Source organism: Carcharodon carcharias (assembly GCF_017639515.1).
Source record: "Carcharodon carcharias isolate sCarCar2 chromosome 36 unlocalized genomic scaffold, sCarCar2.pri SUPER_36_unloc_18, whole genome shotgun sequence".
NCBI lineage: Eukaryota > Metazoa > Chordata > Chondrichthyes > Lamniformes > Lamnidae > Carcharodon > Carcharodon carcharias.
The window spans coordinates 108428-131256 of record NW_024470735.1 but is presented as its reverse complement, the minus strand read 5'-3'; the positions used below and the strand labels follow the sequence as shown (position 1 = coordinate 131256).

Here is a 22829-nt window from a genome sequence, read left to right as displayed (position 1 = left end):
CACACCCGTCACTGTGACCCACCCTCACACACCCGTCACTGTAACCCACCCTCACACACCCGTCACTGTGACCCACTCACACACCCGTCACTGTGACCCACCCTCACACACCCGTCACTGTGACCCACCCTCAAACACCCGTCACTGTGACCCACCTTCACACACCCGTCACTGTGACCCACCCTCACACGCCAGTCACTGTAACCCACCCTCACACACCCGTCACTGTAACCCACCCTCACACACCCGTCACTGTAACCCACCCTCACACGCACGTCACGGTGACCCACCCTCACACGCACGTCACTGTGACCCACCCTCACACACCCGTCACTGGGACCCACTCACACAACCGTCACTGTGACCCACCCTCACACGCACGTCACTGTGACCCACCCTCACACGCACGTCACTGTGACCCACCCTCAAACGCCCGTCACTGTGACCCACTCTCACACACCCGTCACTGTGACCCACTCTCACACACCCGTCACTGTGACCCACTCACACACCCGTCACTGTGACCCACCCTCACACACCCGTCACTGAGACCCAATCACACACCCGTCACTGTGACCCACCCTCACACGCCCGTCACTGTAAACCACCCTCACACGCCCGTCACTGTAACTCACCCTCACACACCCATCAATGTGACCCACTCACACACCCGTCCCTGTGACCCACCATCACAAACCCGTCACTGTGACCCACCATCACAAACCCGTCACTGTAACCCACCCTCACACGCCCGTCACTGTGACCCACCCTCACATGCCCGTCACTGTGACCCACCCTCACACACCTGTCACTGTGACCCACCATCACGAACCCGTCACTGTGACCCACCATCACAAACCCGTCACTGTGACCCACCCTCACACACCCGTCACTGTGACCCACCATCACAAACCCGTCACTGTAACCCACCCTCACACGCCCGTCACTGTGACCCACCCTCACACGCCCGTCACTGTGACCCACCCTCACACGCCCGTCACTGTGACCCACCCTCACACGCCCGTCACTGTGAAACACTCTCACACGCCCGTCACTGTGACCCACCCTCACACGCCCGTCACTGTAACCCACTCACACGCCTGTCACTGTAAGCCACTCACACACCCGTCACTGTAACCCACCCTCACACACCCGTCACTGTGACCCACTCACACGCCCGTCACTGTAACCCACTCACACGCCCGTCTCTGTAACCCACCCTCACACGCCCGTCACTGTAACCCACCCTCACACGCCCGTCACTGTAACCTACCCTCACACACCCTAAAATGTAACCCACCCTCACACACCCTAAACTGTAACCCACCCTCACGCGCCCGTCACTGTAACCCACCCTCACACACCCGTCACTGTGACCTACCCTCACACACCCGTCACTGTAACCCACCCTCACACACCCGTCACTGTGACCCACTCACACGCCCGTCACTGTAAAAGACCCTCACACGCCCGTCACTGTAACCCACACTCACACGCGTCACTGTAACCCACCCTCACACGCCCGTCACTGTAACAAACCCTCACACGCCCGTCACTGTGACCCAACCTCACACGCCCGTCACTGTAACCCACCCTCACAAACCCGTCACTGTGACCCACACTCACACACCCGTCACTGTGACCCACCCTAACACACCCGTCACAGTGACCCACTCACACACCCGTCACTGTGACCCACCCTCACACACCCGTCACTGTGACCCACTCACACACCCGTCACTGTGACCCACCCTCACACACCCGTCCACTGTGACCCACCCTCACACACCCGTCACTGTAACCCACTCACACACCCGTCACTGTGACCCACCCTCACACGCCCGTCACTGTGACCCAATCACACGCCCGTCACTGTGACCCACCCTCACACGCCCGTCACTGTGACCCACATTCACACGCCCGTCACTGTGACACACCCTCACACGCCCGTCACTGTGACCCACCCTCACACGCCCGTCACTGTGACCCACCCTCACACGCCCGTCACTGTGACCCACTCACACACCCGTCACTGTGACCCACCCTCACACACCCGTCACTGAGACCCACCCTCACACACCCGTCAATGTGACCCACCCTCACACACCCGTCAATGTGACCAACCCTGACACAGCTGTCACTGAGACCCACTCACACACGCCCGTCGCTGTAAACCACCCTCACACGCCCGTCACTGTAACCCACTCACACGCCCGTCTCTGTAACCCACCCTCACACGCCCGTCTCTGTAACCCACCCTCACACGCCCGTCACTGTAAACCACCCACACACGCCCGTCACTGTAACCCACCCTCACACACCCTAAAATGTAACCCACCCTCACACACCCTAAACTGTAACCCACCCTCACGCGCCCGTCACTGTAACCCACCCTCACACACCCGTCACTGTAACCCACTCTCACACACCCGTCACTGTGACCCACTCACACGCCCGTCACTGTGACCCACTCACACGCCCGTCACTGTGACCCACTCACACGCCCGTCACTGTAACGCACTCACACGCCCGTCACTGTAACGCACTCACACGCCCGTCACTGTAACCCACTCACACGCCCGTCACTGTGACCCACTCACACACCCGTCACTGTGACCCACTCACACGCCAGTCACTGTGACCCACTCACACGCCCGTCACTGTGACCCACTCACACACCCGTCACTGTGACCCACCCTCACACACCCTAAACTGTAACACACCCTGACGCGCCCGTCACTGTAACCCACCCTCACACCCGTCACTGTGACCCACCCTCACACACCCTAAACTGTAACACACCCTCACACGCCCGTCACTGTAACACACCCTCACACGCCCGTCACTGTAACCCACCCCCACACACCCTAAACTGTAACCCACCCTCACACTCGTCACTGTGACGCACCCTCACACACACGTCACTGTGACCCACACTCACAAACCCGTCACTGTAACCCACCCTCACACACCCGTCACTGTGACCCACCCTCACACGCCCGTCACTGTGACCCACCCTCACACGCCCGTCACTGTGACCCACCCACACACACCCGTCACTGTGACCCACCCTCACACACCCGTCACTGTGACCCACCCTCACACACCCGTCACTGAGACCCATCCTCACACACCCGTCACTGTGACCCACTCACACACCCGTCACTGTGACCCACTCACACACCCGTCACTGTGACCCACACACACCCGTCACTGTGACCCACCCTCACACACCCGTCACGGTGACCCACTCTCACACACCCGTCACTGTGACCCACCCTCACACACTCGTCACTGTAACCCACCCTCACACACCCGTCACTGTGACCCACCCTCACACGCCCGTCACTGTGACCCACCCTCACACGCCCGTCACTGTAACCCACCCACACACACCCGTCACTGTAACCCACCCTCACACACCCGTCACTGTGACCCACCCTCACACACCCGTCACTGAGACCCACTCACACTCCCGTCACTGTGACTCACTCACACGCCCGTCACTGTGACCCACTCACACGCCCGTCACTGTGACCCACTCACACGCCCGTCACTGTGACCCACTCACACACCCGTCACTGTGACCCACCCTCACACACCCTAAACTGTAACACACCCTGACGCGCCCGTCACTGTAACCCACCCTCACACCCGTCACTGTGACCCACCCTCACACACCCTAAACTGTAACACACCCTCACACGCCCGTCACTGTAACACACCCTCACACGCCCGTCACTGTAATCCACCCCCACACACCCTAAACTGTAACCCACCCTCACACCCGTCACTGTGACGCACCCTCACACACACGTCACTGTGACCCACACTCACAAACCCGTCACTGTAACCCATCCTCACACACCCGTCACTGTGACCCACCCTCACACGCCCGTCACTGTGACCCACCCTCACACGCCCGTCACTGTAACCCACCCACACACACCCGTCACTGTGACCCACCCTCACACACCCGTCACTGTGACCCACCCTCACACACCCGTCACTGAGACCCACTCACACACCCGTCACTGTGACCCACTCACACACCCGTCACTGTGACCCACACACACCCGTCACTGTGACCCACCCTCACACACCCGTCACGGTGACCCACTCTCACACACCCGTCACTGTGACCCACCCTCACACACTCGTCACTGTAACCCACCCTCACACACCCGTCACTGTAACCCACCCTCACACGCCCGTCACTGTGACCCACCCTCACACGCCCGTCACTGTAACCCACCCACACACACCCGTCACTGTAACCCACCCTCACACACCCGTCACTGTGACCCACCCTCACACACCCGTCACTGAGACCCACTCACACACCCGTCACTGTGACCGACTCACACACCCGTCACTGTGACCCACTCACACACCCGTCACTGTGACCCACTCACACACCCGTCACTGTGACCCACCCTCACACGCCCGTCACTGTGAACCACCCTCACACGCCCGTCATTGTAACCCACCCTCACACACCCTAAACTGTAACACACCCTCACGCGCCCGTCACTGTGACCCACCCTCACACACCCGTCACTGTAACCCACCCTCTCACACCTGTCACTGTGACCCACTCACACACCCGTCACTGTGACCCACCCTCAAACGCCCGTCACTGTGACCCACTCTCACAGGCCCGTCACTGTGACCCACTCTCACACGCCCGTCACTGTGACCCACTCACACACGCCCGTCACTGTGACCCACTCACACACGCCCGTCACTGTGACCCACTCACACACCCGTCACTGTAACCCACCCTCACACACCCGTAACTGAGACCCACCCTCACACACCCGTCACTGTAACTCACCCTCACACACCCGTCACTGAGACCCACCCCCACACACCCGTCACTGTGAACCACCCTCACACGCCCGTCACTGTGAACCACCCACACACGCCCGTCACTGTGACCCACTCACACGCCTGTCACTGCGACCCACTCACACGCCCGTCACTGTGACCCACTCACACGCCCGTCACTGTGACCCACTCACACGCCCGTCACTGTGAGCCACTCACACGCCCGTCACTGTGACCCACTCACACGCCCGTCACTGTGACCCACTCACACGCCCGTCACTGTGACCCACTCACACGCCCGTCATTGTGACCCACCTTCACACGCCCGTCACTGTAACCCACTCACACACCCGTCACTGTGACCCACCCTCACACGCCCGTCACTGTGAACCACCCACACACGCCCGTCACTGTGACCCACTCACACGCCCGTCACTGTGACCCACTCACACGCCCGTCACTGTGACCCACTCACACGCCCGTCACTGTGACCCACTCACACGCCCGTCACTGTGACCCACTCACACGCCCATCACTGTGACCCACTCACACGCCCGTCACTGTGACCCACACTCACACGCCCGTCACTGTGACCCACTCACACGCCCGTCACTGTGACCCACCCTCACACGCCCGTCACTGTGAGCAACCCTCACACACCCGTCACTGTGACCCACCCTCACACGCCCGTCACTGTGACCCACCCTCACACGCCCGTCACTGTGACCCACCCTGACACACCCGTCACTGTGACCCACCCTCACACGCCCGTCACTGTGACCCACTCACACACCCGTCACTGTGACCCACCCTCACACACCCGTCACTGTAACCCACCCTCACACACCCGTCACTGTGACCCACCCTCACACACCCGTCACTGTGACCCACCCTCACACACCCGTCACTGTGACCCACCCTCACACACCCGTCACTGTAACCCACCCTCACACACCCGTCACTATAATGGGGGCTGGGGTGTGGGGAATGGGGGCTTGGGGTTGGGGAATGGGGGGTGGGGAATGGGGGTGTGGTTGGGTGGGTGATGGGGAATGTGCAGATGGTGGAATGAGGGTTAGGGGGGTGGAGAGAGTGGGGGGTGGGGGATGGGGGGAATGGGGGAATGAGGGGATGAGGGAATGGGGGGATGGGGATGGGGGAATGGGGGGATGTGGGTTGCAGGATGGGGGGATGGTGGGGGATGGGAGTGGTGCATGGGGGTGGGGGAAATGGGGTTTGGGGGTTGGGGGATGGGGCAATAGGGAATGGGAGTTTGGTGAATAGGGGGATTAGGGGTGGGGTTGGGGGATGGTGTTGGGGTGTAGGGGGATGGGGGTTGGGAATGTGGGTGGGGGTGGGCGAATGTGGGATGGGAGTGGTGCATGGTGGTGGGGGAAATGGGGGTTAGGGTTGGGGGATATGGTTTGGGGGGAATGGTGGTTCGGGGATGGGGGTGGGGGATGTGGGATGGGGGGAATGGGGGTTCGGGGATGGGGGGATGGGGGAATGGGGGATGGGGGGTTGGGGATGGGAGTGGCGCATGGGGGATGGGGGATGTGGGATGGGGGAATGTGGGATGGGGGGAATGGGCGATGGGGGGAATGGGAGTGGTGCAATGGGGGGTGGGGTGAATGGGGCGTGGGGGTGGGGGATGTGGGATGGGGGGAATGGGGGTTCGGGGATGGGGGGATGGGGGAATGGGTGATGGGGGGAATGGGGGATGGGGGTGGTGCATGGGGGATGGGAGTGGCACATGGGGGTTGGGGGATGTGGGATGGGGGCAATGTGAGATGGGGGGAATGGGGGATGGGGGGAATGGGGGATGGGAGTGGCGCATGGGGGAATGGGGGTTTGGGGATGGGGAATGGGGGGATGGGGGGGAATGGGGGATGGGGGGAATGGGGGATGGGGGGAATGGGGGATGGGGGGAATGGGGGATGGGGAGGAATGGGGGATGGGGAGGAATGGGGGATGGGGGGGAATGGGGGTTGGGGGGGAATGGGGGTTGGGGGGGAATGGGGGTTGGGGGGAATGGGGGTTGGGGGGAATGGGGGTTGGAGGGGGAATGGGGGGGAATGGGGGTTGGGGGGGAATGGGGGTTGGGGGGGAATGGGGGTTGGGGGGGGAATGAGGGTTGGGGGGGAATGGGGGTTGGGGGGGAATGGGGGTTGGGGGGGGAATGGGGGTTGGGGGGTGAATGGGGGTTGGGGGGTGAATGGGGGTTGGGGGGGGAATGAGGGTTGGGGGGAATGAGGGTTGGGGGGAATGAGGGTTGGGGGGGAATGAGGGTTGGGGGGGAATGAGGGTTGGGGGGAATGAGGGTTGGGGGGGAATGGGGGTTGGGGGGGGGATGAGGGTTGGGGGGGAATGAGGGTTGGGGGGGAATGGGGGTTGGGGGGGGAATGAGGGTTGGGGGGGAATGAGGGTTGGGGGGGAATGAGGGTTGGGGGGGAATGAGGGTTGGGGGGGAATGAGGGTTGGGGGGGAATGAGGGTTGGGGGGGAATGAGGGTTGGGGGGGGGAATGGGGGTGGGGGGGTGGGGGATGGGAGGTCGGGCAGGAGAGGGGTAAGACACACTCACCTGGACCCCAGAGGGCCTGACACTGCAGCTCGAAGGTGAGGCAGGCTCCGTTGTAGCAGTAGGCCCTGTCATTGTTACAGCCGTAGCCATTCTTGAGGAAGACGTTGGGGGGGCAGTAGGGGGAGTTTCCGGTACAGTGCTCAGGGAGGTCGCAATCCCCCAGGGGCGGACGGCAAACACTGGCCGCTCCCTTCAACTGTCAAAATAAACAAGTAACAGAAACCCCTCGTTTAACATGTGTCTCTCGTCTCCTTCCTTCTCCTTTTCTGTCCTTCCTTTGGGGCAAGTCCTAGTGCTGAGGGAGCGCCGCACTGTCGGAGGGTCAGTACTGAGGGAGGGCCGCACTGTCGGAGGGTCAGTACTGAGGGAGCGCCGCACTGTCGGAGGTTCAGTGCTGAGGGAGCGCCGCACTGTCGGAGGGTCAGTACTGAGGGAGTGCTGCATTGTTGGTGGTGCCATCCTTCACGATGAGAGGTTTAACCGAGGTCACTGTCTGCCCTCTCGGGTGGAGGTAAAGGGCCTCACCGCCGTTATTGGAATAAGAGCTGGGAGTAGCTCCCCCTGGGCCCAAAGGGAACTGGGGTACCACTCGACCATTGGGCCCCTCGAGTCTGCTCCCTCACTCAACACGTTCGTGGCTGCTGGTCTAACTCATCTCCACTCTCCCCACGTCCCTTCATCTCCTCGAGTGCCCAAAAATCTACCCATTTCCGTCTTGAATATACTCAACTACGGAGCATCCACCGTCCTCTGGGGTAGAGAATTCCAAACATTCACCACCCTCTGGAGTGAGGAAATTCCTCCTCATCTCAGTCCTAAATGGCCGAGCCCTTATCCTGCCCACCCTCCCCCCCCACCGTGTTCTGGACTCTCCAGCTGGGGGTTATCTGTTCAGCTCTGGCCCCCACACATTCAGGAAGGAGATGATAGACCTTGGGGGATGCAGCACAGATTCACCAGAACGATCCCGGGGCTGAAAGGGTTAAACTCCGAGGACAGGTCACACACAAACTCGGCTTGTATTCCCTCGAGTGTGGAAGATTAAGGGGGGATCGAATCGAGGGGGGTTTAAGATGATTAAAGGATTCGATGGGGGTGGATAGAGAGAAACTGTTTCCTCTGGTGGGGGTGGGGAGTCCAGAACAAGAGGGGGCAGAAGCTTAAAATTGGAGCCAGGCTCGTTCAGGGGTGATGTCAGGAAGCACTTCACACACACACACACACACACTCACACTCTCTCTCACACACACACACACACACACACACACATACACACACACACACACACACACACACACACACATACACACACACACATAGACACACACACACACACACACACACACACACATACACACACACACACACACATACACACACACACACACACATAGACACACACACACACACACACACACACTCTCTCTCTCACACACACACACACACACACTCTCTCTCTCTCACACACACACACTCACACACTCACTCCCATACACTCTCTCACACACACACACTCTCTCTCACACACACACACACACACACACACACTCACACACACACTCTCACACACACAGATACACACCCCTACACACACACACACTCACACACTCACACACACACACTCACACACTCACTCCCACACACTCTCTCACACACACACACTCTCTCTCACACACAGACACACACACACAGACACACACACACACTCACACACTCACTCTCACACACACACTCTCACACACTCACTCTCACACACTCACTCTCACACACACACACACACAGACACACACCCCTACACACACACACACTCACACACTCACTCCCACACTCACTCTCACACACTCACTCTCACACACACACACCCCTACACACACACACACTCACTCCCACACTCACTCTCACACACACACACACACCTACACACACCTACACACACACACTCACACACACACACACACCCCTACACACACACACACACACACCCCTACACACACACACACACACACACAGACAGACACACAGACACACACACTCACACACACAGACACACACACTCACACACAGACACACACACTCACACACACTCAGACACACTCAGACACACTCAGACACACTCAGACACACTCACACAGACACACAGACACACAGACACACAGACACACAGACACACACACACACACAGACACACACACTCACACAGACACACACACTCACACACACACACACACACTCACACACAGACACACACTCACACAGACACACACACTCACACAGACACACACACTCACACAGACACACACACACTCACACACACACACACACTCACACACACTCAGACACAGACACACAGACACACAGACACAGACACACACACTCACACACAGACACACACAGACACACACAGACACACACAGACACACACAGACACACACACAGACAAACACACAGACACACACACTCACACAAACACACTCACACACACTCAGACACACAGACACACAGACACACACACACTCACACACAGACACACACAGACACACACAGACACACACACACAGACACACAGACACACACACACAGACACAGAGACACACAGACACAGACACAGACACACACACACAGACACACACACACAGACACACACACACAGACACACACAGACAGACACAGGGGAGTGGGAATCTAGAACACTGACCCCCCCACCCCCCCCAGTGAAGCTGTCGAGGCTGGGAGAGGGTCAATTGGAGATTTCCAAACATGGGTGTTTAGATTTTTGTTGGGTAAGGGTGTTAAGGGTTACAGAACCAATGTGGCCAGATGGGTTTCAGACACAGATCAGCCGTGATCTGATTCAATGGAGGAACAGGTTCTAGGGGCTGAATGGTCTCCTCCTGTTCCTGTGTGACAGGCTTGAGGGGCTGAATGGCCTCATCCTGCTCCTGTGTAACAGGCTTGATGGGCTGAATGGCCTCATCCTGTTCCTGTGTAACAGGCTTGAGGGGCTGAATGGCCTCCTCTTGGTCCTGAAGGTAGTTGAAAGAGGAGCAGCTGATATGAATGAGTACCACAATAACCACCCTGATCACCGCCACCAGCCCGCACCCACCCCCATCTCCCCACCCTCCCCTCACCCCACCACAGCTGCTGCTATCCCAGCAACGTCTCTTTGGATGTCCACTCTGCCTCCCTCCAGCGACTAGGCCCAGCTTCGAGCGCCGCGGGGGCGGGGGGGGGGGGACACACGCGGGTGGGGGGACACGAGCGACGGGCTGGTACCTTGCAGTTGACACAGCAAGCACCTTCGGAGGAGCACTCTGCCCCCGGGACCAGCGTGCAGTTGGTGGCATTGCAGCAAGGGTCGTCACACTCCTGGCACGGCGGGAGAGAGAGAGAGAGAGAGAGAGAAAGGGGAGACATCGGTAAGTCAGCCAAGGCTTTTGAGGCCTACCCATTCGCCATGGCGATGCGAAGGCCTGAGAAATTCAAACTGGCGTTCTACCCATCACCATTCCAACCCCATCTTTGATGAACCAATTACCAGTGAGCTCCTAAAGGATCGAGCAGAAAAATACCCCACAGAGGGAGCCAGGTTCAAATCCCGGTGCCAAAGCGGAGACGGAGGGAGCCACGATCGGGCCCCAGGGCGAGGCAATGGATAGGGAGAAAGGGGGCAATAACTCGACTGGAAGAGCAATTGGGCACATTCCAGGATCAGGTTTCGGCCGAATGCCAACCAGGAAAAAGAGTCGGCAAAGCTAATTGTGTGGAATGGCCCCTCTAGGGAATGCCTTGGGAGAGGAGAGGGGGAAAAAGAGAGGTTTTCATTTATATAGCGCCTTTCGCCACCACTGAACAGCCCAGGGTGCTGCACAGCCATTGAAGCGCAACTTGAGTTGTGGTAGCTATTGTAACGGAGGGAAACACGGCAGGCAATTTGAGCACAGCAAGGTCACACAAACAGGTCATCTGGTTTTAGCCGTGTTGGTTGGGGGATAGATGTTGGCCTCAGGACACCGGGTAGGACTCTCCCCCCCGGCTCTTCTTCAACTTAGTGGCTGTGGGATGGTGGATGTCCACCCGAGCAGGGAGACGGGGACCTCAGTAAAGGGACAGGCCACTCCGCTTGAGTGAGACAGAGACTGAGTGAGTAGCGAATCAGGTTCATGTGGGAATTCAGTGCACGGGGGCAGAAGAGGTGGGGTATACGTAGGAATTATTCAGAGTTAATTAAGAAAGTAATTAAATCCAGCTCACTAAACAACACAAGAAAACAGCAGGAGTTCTAAGAAAGAGAGAGAGACACCAGAAAACAGTGGAGAGAAAGAGCCGGGAGTTTACAGATAAAATTTACAAGTGATGTCACAGCAGTCCCTGTAAGTTGATTCGTTGGTAAGCATAGACCTTTCCGGACTTGGCACAGAGGAGACGCGTGGTCAGTGAGAGGTAAGTTATTTCTGATATCCATGCTGTAGCAAACACATTATAAAAGGTTTAAGGTATGTCAGTGCAGCTCGGCCATGTGGGATGTGCATCCAGCGGGCTGTGGGAAGTCATGCAGATGACCACATCTGCAGGAAGTGTCACCAGCTGCAGGAACTTGAGCTCAGGGTTGCGGAACTCAAGCGGTGAACTGGAATCACTGTGGTCTACAGCTGCAGAAATGCCTGACTGTTCCCCTAACTATGGAATCGCCTTCCACTATCGTACTTTAGCTCTTGCTACAGTCTCAGTCCCAAGGCTGAGGATTATATGTGGATAGGTGGTCACACCACAGCTAAGAGGTACAAAGGCAGACAGGGAATGGGTGAGCACTAGAATATCGAAGAGAAACAGGCAGGTAGTGCAGGAGTCTCCTGTGGCTATCTCGCTCTCTAACCACTTGTCTGTTTTGGATACAGGTGAGCGAGACTGTAGGAATGCAACAAGAGCCAAGTTTGTGACACTACAGGTGGCTCAGCTGCACAGGAGGGGAGGAGAAAGAGTGGGAGTGCTATAGTGATAGGAGATTGCATAGCTTGGGGAGCAGACAGGAACTTCTGTGGCTGTAGACGTGACTCCAGGATGGTATGTTGTCTCCCTGGTGCCAGGGTCAAGGATGTCACAGAGCAGCTACAGGACATTGTTTTGGGGAAGGGGGAAGGGTGAACAGCCGGAGGTCATGGCCCACACTGGGACCAATGAGACAGGCAGGAAAAGGGACCAGGTCCTGAAAGGAAATTTTAGGGAGTTAGGAAGGGAATTCAAAAGCACGACCTCAAGAGCAGTAATCTCAGGGTTACTCCTAGTGCCACGTGCTGGTGAACATAGGAATAGGAGGATTGAGCCGTTTAACACGTGGCTGGAGAACTGGAGTAGGAGGGAGGGCTTTAGATTTCTGAGACATTGGAAGCAGTTCTGGGGCAGGTGGGACCTGTACAAAGGGTCTACACCTTTAACGGGACTGGGACTGGGACTAGGGTAGGTTTGCTCGTGCTATTGTGGGGGTTTCATATTCGATTGGCAGAGGGGAGGTGGGAATCTGAGGGGGAATTCAGAGAGCAGAGGAGAACAATTGGCAGTGGGAAATAATGAAGTGTTAACTGAAAACGATGACATATCAAGGTGAATAGAAGACTTGGAGAGTTTGACTGAATTATAGCAAGCAATAGGAAGCCATTAGATGGGGTCAGGGTAAGGGTGGGAGGGCAAGGGAAGTAAAAGAGAAACTAAATCAGGGTTAATGTACACGCACATGGTGTGGTTAGTAAAACTGGTGAACTGCAGGCACAAACAAAAATAGCTGGAAAAACTCAGCAGGTCTGGCAGCATCTGCGGAGAGGGACACAGTTAACGTTTCGAGTCCGTATGACTCTTCAACCGAACTAAGGAAAAATAGGAAAGAGGTGAAATATAAGCTGGTTTAAGGAGGGGTGGGACAAGTAGAGCTGGATAGAGGGCCAGTGATAGGTGGAGACAACCAAAAGATGTCACAGACAAAAGGACAAAGAGGTGTTGAGGGTGGTGATATTATCTAAGGAATGTGCTCATTAAGGGTAGAAAGCAGGACAAACAAGGTACAGATGGACCTAGTGGGGATGGGGGTGAAGGTACAGATAGACCTAGTGGGGGGTGGGGTGGGGTGAAGGTACAGATAGCCCTAGTGGGGGTGGCGTGAAGGTACAGATAGCCCTAGTGGGGGTGGGGTGGGGTGAAGGTACAGATAGACCTAGTGGGGGGTGGGGTGGGGTGAAGGTACAGATAGCCCTAGTGGGGTTGGGGTGAAGGTACAGATAGCCCTAGTGGGGGTGGGGTGGGGTGAAGGTACAGATAGCCCTAGTGGGGGTGGGGTGAAGGTACAGATAGCCCTAGTGGGGGTGGGGTGGGGTGAAGGTATAGATAGCCCTAGTGGGGGTGGGGTGAAGGTATAGATAGCCCTAGTGGGGGTGGGGTGGGGTGAAGGTACAGATAGCTCTAGTGGGGGTGGGGTGGGGGGAAGGTACAGATAGCCCTAGTGGGGGTGGGGTGGGGGGAAGGTACAGATAGTCCTAGTGGGGGTGGGGTGGGGGAATGTACAGATAGCCCTAGTGGGGGTGGGGTGGGGGGAAGGTACAGATAGTCCTAGTGGGGATGGGGTGGGGGGAAGGTACAGATAGCCCTAGTGGGGGTGGGGTGAAGGGAAGGGATCGAAATAGGCTAAAAGGTAGAGATAAAACAATGGATGGAAATACATTTAAAAATAATGGAAATAGGTGGGAAAAGAAAAATCTATATAAATTATTGGGAAAAACAAAAAGGAGGGGGGAAAATCAGAAAGGGGGTGGGGATGGAGGAGAGAGTTCATGGTCTGAAGTTGTTGAATTCAATATTCAGTCCGGAAGGCTGTAAAGTGCCTAGTTGGAAGATGAGGTGTTGTTCCTCCAGTTTGCGTTGGGCTTAACTGGAACAATGCAGCAAGCCAAGGACAGACATGTGGGCAAGAGAGCAGGGTGGAGTGTTAAAATGGCAAGCGACAGGGAGGTTTGGGTCATTCTTGCGGACAGACCGCAGGTGTTCTGCAAAGCGGTCGCCCAGTTTACGTTTGGTCTCTCCAATGTAGAGGAGACCACATTGGGAGCAACGAATGCAGTAGACATTTCCCTCATGTGGTGAACTGCAGGCCCAGGTTGAAAAGTGGAATCATGAGATCATTGCTATAACAGAGAGCTGGCTCAAAGCAAGACAGGACTGGGCATTAAATATTCCTGGGTGCAAGGATTTTAGAAGAGAGAGGGATGGAAGAAGAGGTGGAGGGGAGTGGCATTGTGGATTAAAGATGGCATCACTGCACTGGAGGGAGGGGGTGTTCCAGAGGGGTCAAGGACTGAATGGTGTGGCTGGAGGTTAGGAATGAAAATGGTGAATCACATTGATCGGTTTCGTCTATAGACCACCAACCGGCGGAAGGGGAGCAGAGAAATAAATCTGCCAAGGAATGAGAGAGGAGCAGGAATTCTAGACCAATGGTAATGGGGGAGTTCAGTTATCCAAGTACAGACTGGGATAGGAATCGTGCAATAGGACAAGAGGGGTGAGAGTTCCTGCAACGTGTTTAAGATTATTTTCTGCAGCTGTATGTTTCCAGTCCAACGAGAGGCCAGGTACTGCCGGACCTGGTTCTGGGGAATGAGTTAGTCCAAGTGGATCAAATATCAGCGGGAGAGCCTCTAGGGGGTAGTGACCATGGCATCACAAGGCCATGGGATAGGACAGGGAACAGTCCAAAGCCGGGATAATTCATTGGGGGAAAGCCAACCTGCATGGGATGGGAATGCATCTGAGCCGAGCGAGTTGGAACCAACAGTTGTCAGACAAGACAGTGGCTGAACAATGGGCCCCCTTTAAAGGAAAGTATTGCTGGCAATGGCAAGGTATATTCCCTTGAAGGAGAAAGGGAGGGGAAATAAATCCGGAGCATCCTGGATGATGAGAGAGAGATGTGTGTGTGACAGAAGTCAGCTAGAAAATAGATTGGAGAATCAGGCTTGTGGTGGATGAGAAGGGAAGAGAAGAAACTAATCAGAAAAGCAAGGAGAGAGCATGAAAAGATGCTGGCAGCAAACATAAATGGGAATCCCAAGGTCTTCCAAAAGCATGTAAATAATAAGTGTAGTTATAAAGAAAGAGGAGAGCCAATTAGGGACAAAAAGGGGACTTGTATTTGGATGCCGGAGAAGTAGCAGAGGTGTTAAACAAGTACTTTGTATCCATCTTTACAAAGAAGGTGATACTACCCAAGCCGAGGTGAGAGAGAAGGTAAATGGTACACTAGGAGAATTTACAATTGAGGAGAGGGTGTTAGAAAGGCTATCTCTACTTAAAATAGGTAAAGCACCTGGACCAGATGATATGCATCCAAGAGCACTGAGGGTAGCGAGAGTGGGAATTGCAGAGGTATGAGTGTTAACCCTCCAGCCTTTCTTAGACACAGGGGAGGTGCTAGAGGACTGGAGAATTGCGCATGTTACACCCTTGTTCACAAAGGGGTGCAAGGATAAAGCCAGCAGCTACAGAGCAGTCAGTTTGACCTCACTGGTAGGGAAACTTCTGGAAACTATAGTACCGGATAAGAGAGACAATCACTTTGACAAGCGCAGGATAATGAAGAAAACTCAGCATGAATTCATCAAGGGAAAATCATATTTAACTAACCTGCTGGAGTTTTGGAGGAGGTACAGAGAATGTTGATAAGGGTAATGTTGTTGATGTGGTGTATATGGATTTTCAAAAGCCATTTGATACAGGGCCACACAACAGACTTGTGAGAACAATTCTAGGTCACGCAATCAAAGGGAAAGTAGGCACTTGGATAAGAAATCGGCTGAGTGACAGGAAACAGAGAGTGGTGATAAATGGTTGTTTTTCAGATCGGAGGAAGGTTTGTAGTGGAGTTCCCCAGAGGTCAGTGTTGGGACCTTAGCCCTTCCTGATATATTAATGCCCTGGACTGCGGTGTTCAGGGCATAGTTTCAAAATTTGCAGAATATACGAGGATTGGAAAGGTTGTCAGCTGTGATGGGGATAGTATTGAACTTCAAAAGGACATGGACATGTTAGTGGATCGGGCAGATGAAGTCAATGCGGAGAAGTGTGAGGTGGTTCGTTTTGGCAGGAAGGGTATGGAGAGAGTGTAAAATAAAGGGCGAGAGTCTAAAGGAGGTGGAGGAACAGAGGGACCTCGGTGAATATGTACATAGGTCACTGAATATGGCAGGGCATGTTGAGAGAGCTGTTAATAAAGCATATAGTCTCTTAGGCTGTAATAATAGGGGCATTGAGTACAAGAGTAAGGAGCTCATGTTGAACATGTATAAGACACTAGTTAGGCCTCATCTGGAGTGCTGCACTCAGTCCTGGGCACCATACCTGAGGAAGGATGTGAAGGAATTGGAGAGAGTACAGAGGAGATTCACAAGAACGATTCCCGGGATGGAGAACTGTAACTATGAGGATAGGTTGGAGAGGTTGGGACTGTTTACCTCGGAGAAAAGGAGGCTGAGGGGAGACTTCATTGAGGTGTTCAAGATCCTGAGGGGTGTGGACAGGGTAAATAGGGGAAAACTGTTCCCACTCAAGAGAGCATCAAGGACTAGGGGGCACAGATTGAAAATAATTGGAAAAAGGAGTAAATGTGATGTGAGGTGGTTGGAGTCAGGAACGAAATTCCTGAGAGGGATGGAGGCAGGTTCGATCGAGGTATTGAAAAGGGAATGGGTTAGCTACCTGAAAAGAGAGAATGTGCAGGGGCACAGGGATAAGGCAGGGTAGTGGGACTAGGTGGAAAGCTCTGTCAGAGAGCCAGTGCAGACTCGATGGGCTGAATGGCCTCCTTCTGCACTGTAAAGATCCTGCGATTGAGTGTCTAGAGGCGTCATCTGAAAGACCGCACCTCTGACAGTACAGCACTCCCTCAGCACTGGGGCGAGTCGGCCTGGATTTTGTGCTGGGGAGTGGGGATTCAGCCCAGAACCTCGTAACGTGGCGGGAAGAGGGTGTCCACTGAGTCAGGACTGACACTCCAGCAGGAGCGGGGGGGGGGGAGGGGTGGCGGGGGGGGTAAAGATTTCTGCCCATTGCTTTTCAGTAAAAGCGTTCAGCTTCATGATGGAAAGCCAAAGCAGCGCTGGTCCCCATTCACCCTGCATCCCATCCCCTCTGGGGCACAACCGTGTTCCATCCCCACTGGTTATCTCCGAATTCTGCTCACATCAGCCAGGCCGCAGTCACATTGCTCATCTTGCTCCACGTACAGGTTCCCACACCGCTGACCCCCAAACAGCCGATCGGACGCTGGGAAGTTGAACAAACACATGGCTCCTCCTTGTTTCAAGCTCCTCTGCAGATCGTCCTCACTGCAGCTGCTGAAGGCCTGTCCAGGGAGGAAGCTGTCTCAGGAACAAACACAACAGAGGGTTCAGGGTCACACCTCGACTCAAAACCAGGCTGACAATTCACGCATGGGACCGGGGCATCGCCGCAGAGACCAGCACTTGCTGCCCGTCCCTAATTACCCCCCGGAACTGAGGGTCTGGCTCGGCCATTTCAGTGGGGGGCAGTTTAAGAGTCGACCACGTGGGCTGTGGGTCTGGAGTCACGTGTAGGCCAGACTGGGTAAGGGGGGCAGATTTCCCTCCCTAAAAAGAGGCATTAGTGACCCAGATGGGGTTTTTATGACAATCGATGATGGTCGTCATGGTCACCGTCACTGCGACTCGCTTTATATTCCCAGATTTATTCATCGGATTTAAATTCCACCAGCGGCCGGGGTGGGATTTGAACCCCTGTCCCCCAGGGCATTAGCCCAGGCCTCAGGATTACTAGCCCAGTGACATTACCACAACACCACTGTCTCCCTCTAAGTGGGAGGGTTTGGGGTTGTGACATGACAGGGGGTGTCCAGAAAATCCACATATAACAGGCTTATTAATTAATTGAATATAAATTCAATGATGGGGTTTCAACTCCATGTCTCCAAATCACCAGTGCAGGAATGACCACTACACCAACAAGCAACACTTCCTACCTCTCTTCAGCTCATACCTTATACTGAGTTAGATACAGAGCAAAGCTTCCTCTACACTGTCCCCATCAAACACTCCCAGGACAGGTACAGCACGGGGTTAGATACAGAGTAAAGCTCCCTCTACACTGTCCCCATCAAACACTCCCAGGACAGGTACAGCACGGGGTTAGATACAGAGTAAAGCTCCCTCTACACTGTCCCCATCAAACACTCCCAGGACAGGTACAGCACGGGGTTAGATACAGAGTAAAGCTCCCTCTACACTGTCCCCATCAAACACTCCCAGGACAGGTACAGCACGGGGTTAGATACAGAGTAAATCTCCCTCTACACTGTCCCCATCAAACACTCCCAGGACAGGTACAGCACAGGGTTAGATACAGAGTAAATCTCCCTCTACACTGTCCCCATCAAACACTCCCAGGACAGGTACAGCACGGGGTTAGATACAGAGTAAATCTCCCTCTACACTGTCCCCATCAAACACTCCCAGGACAGGTACAGCACGGGGTTAGATACAGAGTAAAGCCCCCTCTTCACTGTCCCCATCAAACACTCCCAGGACAGGTACAGCACGGGGTTAGATACAGAGTAAATCTCCCTCTACACTGTCCCCATCAAACACTCCCAGGACAGGTACAGCACGGGGTTAGATACAGAGTAAATCTCCCTCTACACTGTCCCCATCAAACACTCCCAGGACAGGTACAGCACGGGGTTAGATACAGAGTAAATCTCCCTCTACACCGTCCCCATCAAACACTCCCAGGACAGGTACAGCACGGGGTTAGATACAGAGTAAAGCTCTCTCTACACTGTCCCCATCAAACACTCCCAGGACAGGTACAGCACGGAGTTAGGTAATTATTTAAAACAATAACCTAATTCCGGGTGGCCGCTTCTAACTGATTGAATTCGATTTCACACCTTGCCTTGGTGAGGTTTGAACTCGGAACCTGCACATGGCCTATTTCTCAGCTCTCCCTCAGAACTGACTCTCTGTGTGACACGTTCTGAATACTGGCACTCAGAGTGTCAGCCTCGATTATGGAGCTCAAGTCTCTGGACTGGGAACTTAAACCCAGGAGCTGATGATCCATGACCTTGTGCCTTGCAAAGTGCTTTGTCTTGTTCTGTACCAGCCCCACCCCCCAGCTCCTCTGCTGTCTCACCCTGTCGAGGGCTCCATAATGCAGCCTCCGAGGCGCTTCGGATTCAGGCAGGTGCATTTCCGATCGTCCGTATCGTGACTGATCCCCAGGTTGTGTCCCAGTTCATGAGCCACAGTCGACGCGACTCCAAGTACACTGACCGAGTGATCCTGGGATAGAGGGCAGCATCAGACATCATCCTGGGAGCAGCATTACACACACACACACACACACACACACACACACACACACACACACACACACACACACACACACACAGACACACACACACACATACACACACACACACACACACACACACACACACACACAGACACACACACACACACACACACACACATACACACACACACACACACACACACACACACACACACACAGACACACACACACACACACACACACACACACACACACACAGACACACACACACAGCGTTACACTCAGCACTACATCCCTCCCTATCTCTGTAACCTCCTCCAGCCCATACACCTCTCCCTATCTCTGTAACATCCTCCAGCCCCTACAACCCTCCCTATCTCTGTAACCTCCTCCAGACCCTACACCCCTCCCTATCTCTGTAACCTCCTCCAGCCCCTACACCCCTCCCTATCTCTGTAACCTCCTCTAACCCCGACACCCCTCCCTATCTCTGTAACCACCTCCAGCCCCTACACCCCTCCCTATCTCTGTAACCTCCTCCAGCCCCTACAACCATCCCTATCTCTGTAACCTCCTCCAGACCCTACACCCCTCCCTATCTCTGTAACCTCCTCCAGCCCCTACACCCCTCCCTATCTCTGTAACACCCTCCAGCTCCTACACCCCTCCCTATCTCTGTAACCTCCTCCAGCCCCTACACCCCTCCCTATCTCTGTAACCTCCTCTAGCCCCTACACCCTCCCTATCTCTGTAACCACCTCCAGCCCCTACACCCCTCCCTATCTCTGTAACCTCCTCCAGCCCCTACACCTCTCCCTATCTCTGTAACCTCCTCCAGCCCCTACACCCCTCCCTATCTCTGTAACACCCCTCCAGCTCCTACACCCCTCCCTATCTCTGTAACCTCCTCCAGCCCCTACACCCCTCCCTATCTCTGTAACCTCCTCCAGCCCCTACTCCCCTCCCTATCTCTGTAACCTCCTCCAGCCCTTACAACCCTCCATATCTCTGTAACCTCCTCCAGCCCCTACACCCTCCCTATCTCTGTAACCTCCTCCAGCCCCTACACCCCTCCCTATCTCTGTAACCTCCTCCAGCCCCTACAACCCTCCCTATCTCTGTAACCTCCTCCAGTCCCTACACCCCTCCCTATCTCTGTAACCTCCTCCAGCCCCTACACCCCTCCCTATCTCTGTAACACCCTCCAGCTCCTACACCCCTCCCTATCTCTGTAACCTCCTCCAGCCCCTACACCCCTCCCTATCTCTGTAACCTCCTCTAGCCCCTACACCCTCCCTATCTCTGTAACCACCTCCAGCCCCTACACCCCTCCCTATCTCTGTAACCTCCTCCAGCCCCTACACCTCTCCCTATCTCTGTAACCTCCTCCAGCCCCTACACCCCTCCCTATCTCTGTAACACCCTCCAGCTCCTACACCCCTCCCTATCTCTGTAACCTCCTCCAGCCCCTACACCCCTCCCTATCTCTGTAACCTCCTCCAGCCCCTACTCCCCTCCCTATCTCTGTAACCTCCTCCAGCCCTTACAACCCTCCATATCTCTGTAACCTCCTCCAGCCCCTACACCCTCCCTATCTCTGTAACCTCCTCCAGCCCCTACACCCCTCCCTATCTCTGTAACCTCCTCCAGCCCCTACAACCCTCCCTATCTCTGTAACCTCCTCCAGTCCCTACACCCCCTCCCTATCTCTGTAACCTCCTCCAGCCCCTACAACCCTCCGAGATCTCTGCTCTCCTCCAATTCCGGCCTCTTGACCATCCCCCGATTCCCATCGCTCCACCATTGGCGGCCGGGCCTTCAGCTGCCTGGGGGGGGCCCTGAGCTCTGGAATGCCCCCCTAAACCTCTTCGCCTCTCTCTCTCTCTCTCTCTGTCTGTCTCTCTCCCTCTCCCTCTCTGTCTCCCTCTCTCTCTCCCGCTCTCTCTCCTCCTTTAAGATGCTCCTTAAAACTGACCTCCCTGACCGAGTATTGGGTCTCCTGTCCCTAATATCTCCCCATGGGGTTCAGGGTCAATTGTTTCTCGATAAGATTCCTGTGGGCCACCTTGGGATGTTCTGACCACTTTGTAGGGGGATATATAAATGCAAGTTGTTGTTGTCCAGCTAGGTTTATGCTCCTGATATTTGACCAGGGGACAATCTGAAGACCATTAGGAAGCTGGACCCGCTCCTGTGGATCTTAGTCGTGGAATAGTGGGAGAGGCAGTGGTCAGGGTTGTTCTGGGCACTGTTTGTGCGTTAGGTAGCGGTTGGCTAGGTGGTGCTAGATTCAAGGGGGAGGGGGGTGGTTGTGATCTGCAAAGAACATTCCAGAATAAACAGGGCCCTACTGCAGATGGGATTGGACAACAGTGATGAGCATTAACCTAACAGCACAGAGTTCTACCCCATCTGAACATTAAACCGGACTTGTTTCACCTATTCAACCCTGAGGGGAATCACGGTTGTTTTGGCAGTTGTGGGGGGGGTACATGCGGGGTGGGGGTGGTTGGTGTGAAGGAGCCCCTCTCCCCCTCGTTCTAGCAGAAGCCTTCAACCGAAGGCCAGGAGGTGTCTCCCCTGATGCCAACAGACGTCAGCTGAGATGGGCCAGGAGTGGGGTCAGGTAGTCTCTGCTCCCTGCGGCTCAGTAGTTACAGATCAGCGGGGCCTTCACTCACTCACTCACCCACCAGGCGCACTCTGTGCTCTCTGTACACTGACTGGGAGAGCACTACACTCCTGTCACACTAGCGGCATCCCTGGGCCTCACACACCTCACTGTGCCTAAACCTTGCTTAATATTTAACCATCTCGGAGACCCACAACCCAGTAACAGGCCCTTCGGCCCATCTAGTCAGTGCTGGCTCTTTGAAAGATCTATCCAATTTGTCCCCGCTCCCAACCCCTGTTCTATCTCCCCATTTCCCGGCCAATTGTCCCCCCTTCCAGTATTTATCCGATTCCCCCCCCTTTTGAAAGTTCCTGTTGAATCTGCTTCCACCGCCCTTTCAGGCAGCGCCTTCCAGATCACAACAACTCGCT

At 55.3% G+C, this 22829-nt stretch overlaps 1 protein-coding gene across 1 annotated transcript in view; it reads right to left on the bottom strand.

Moving 5' to 3' along the window:
- Window positions 1-22829, bottom strand: part of adam15 (ADAM metallopeptidase domain 15) — a gene marked incomplete at both ends in the record, with an annotated part of 129989 nt that overhangs the window by 30451 nt on the left and 76709 nt on the right. Inside the window, 4 exons of the mRNA XM_041181717.1 lie at window positions 7413-7608; window positions 10689-10781; window positions 17635-17812; window positions 19623-19771. Of these exons, the coding sequence (XP_041037651.1) occupies window positions 7413-7608; window positions 10689-10781; window positions 17635-17812; window positions 19623-19771 (616 nt within the window). The remainder of the gene's footprint in view (window positions 1-7412; window positions 7609-10688; window positions 10782-17634; window positions 17813-19622; window positions 19772-22829) is intronic.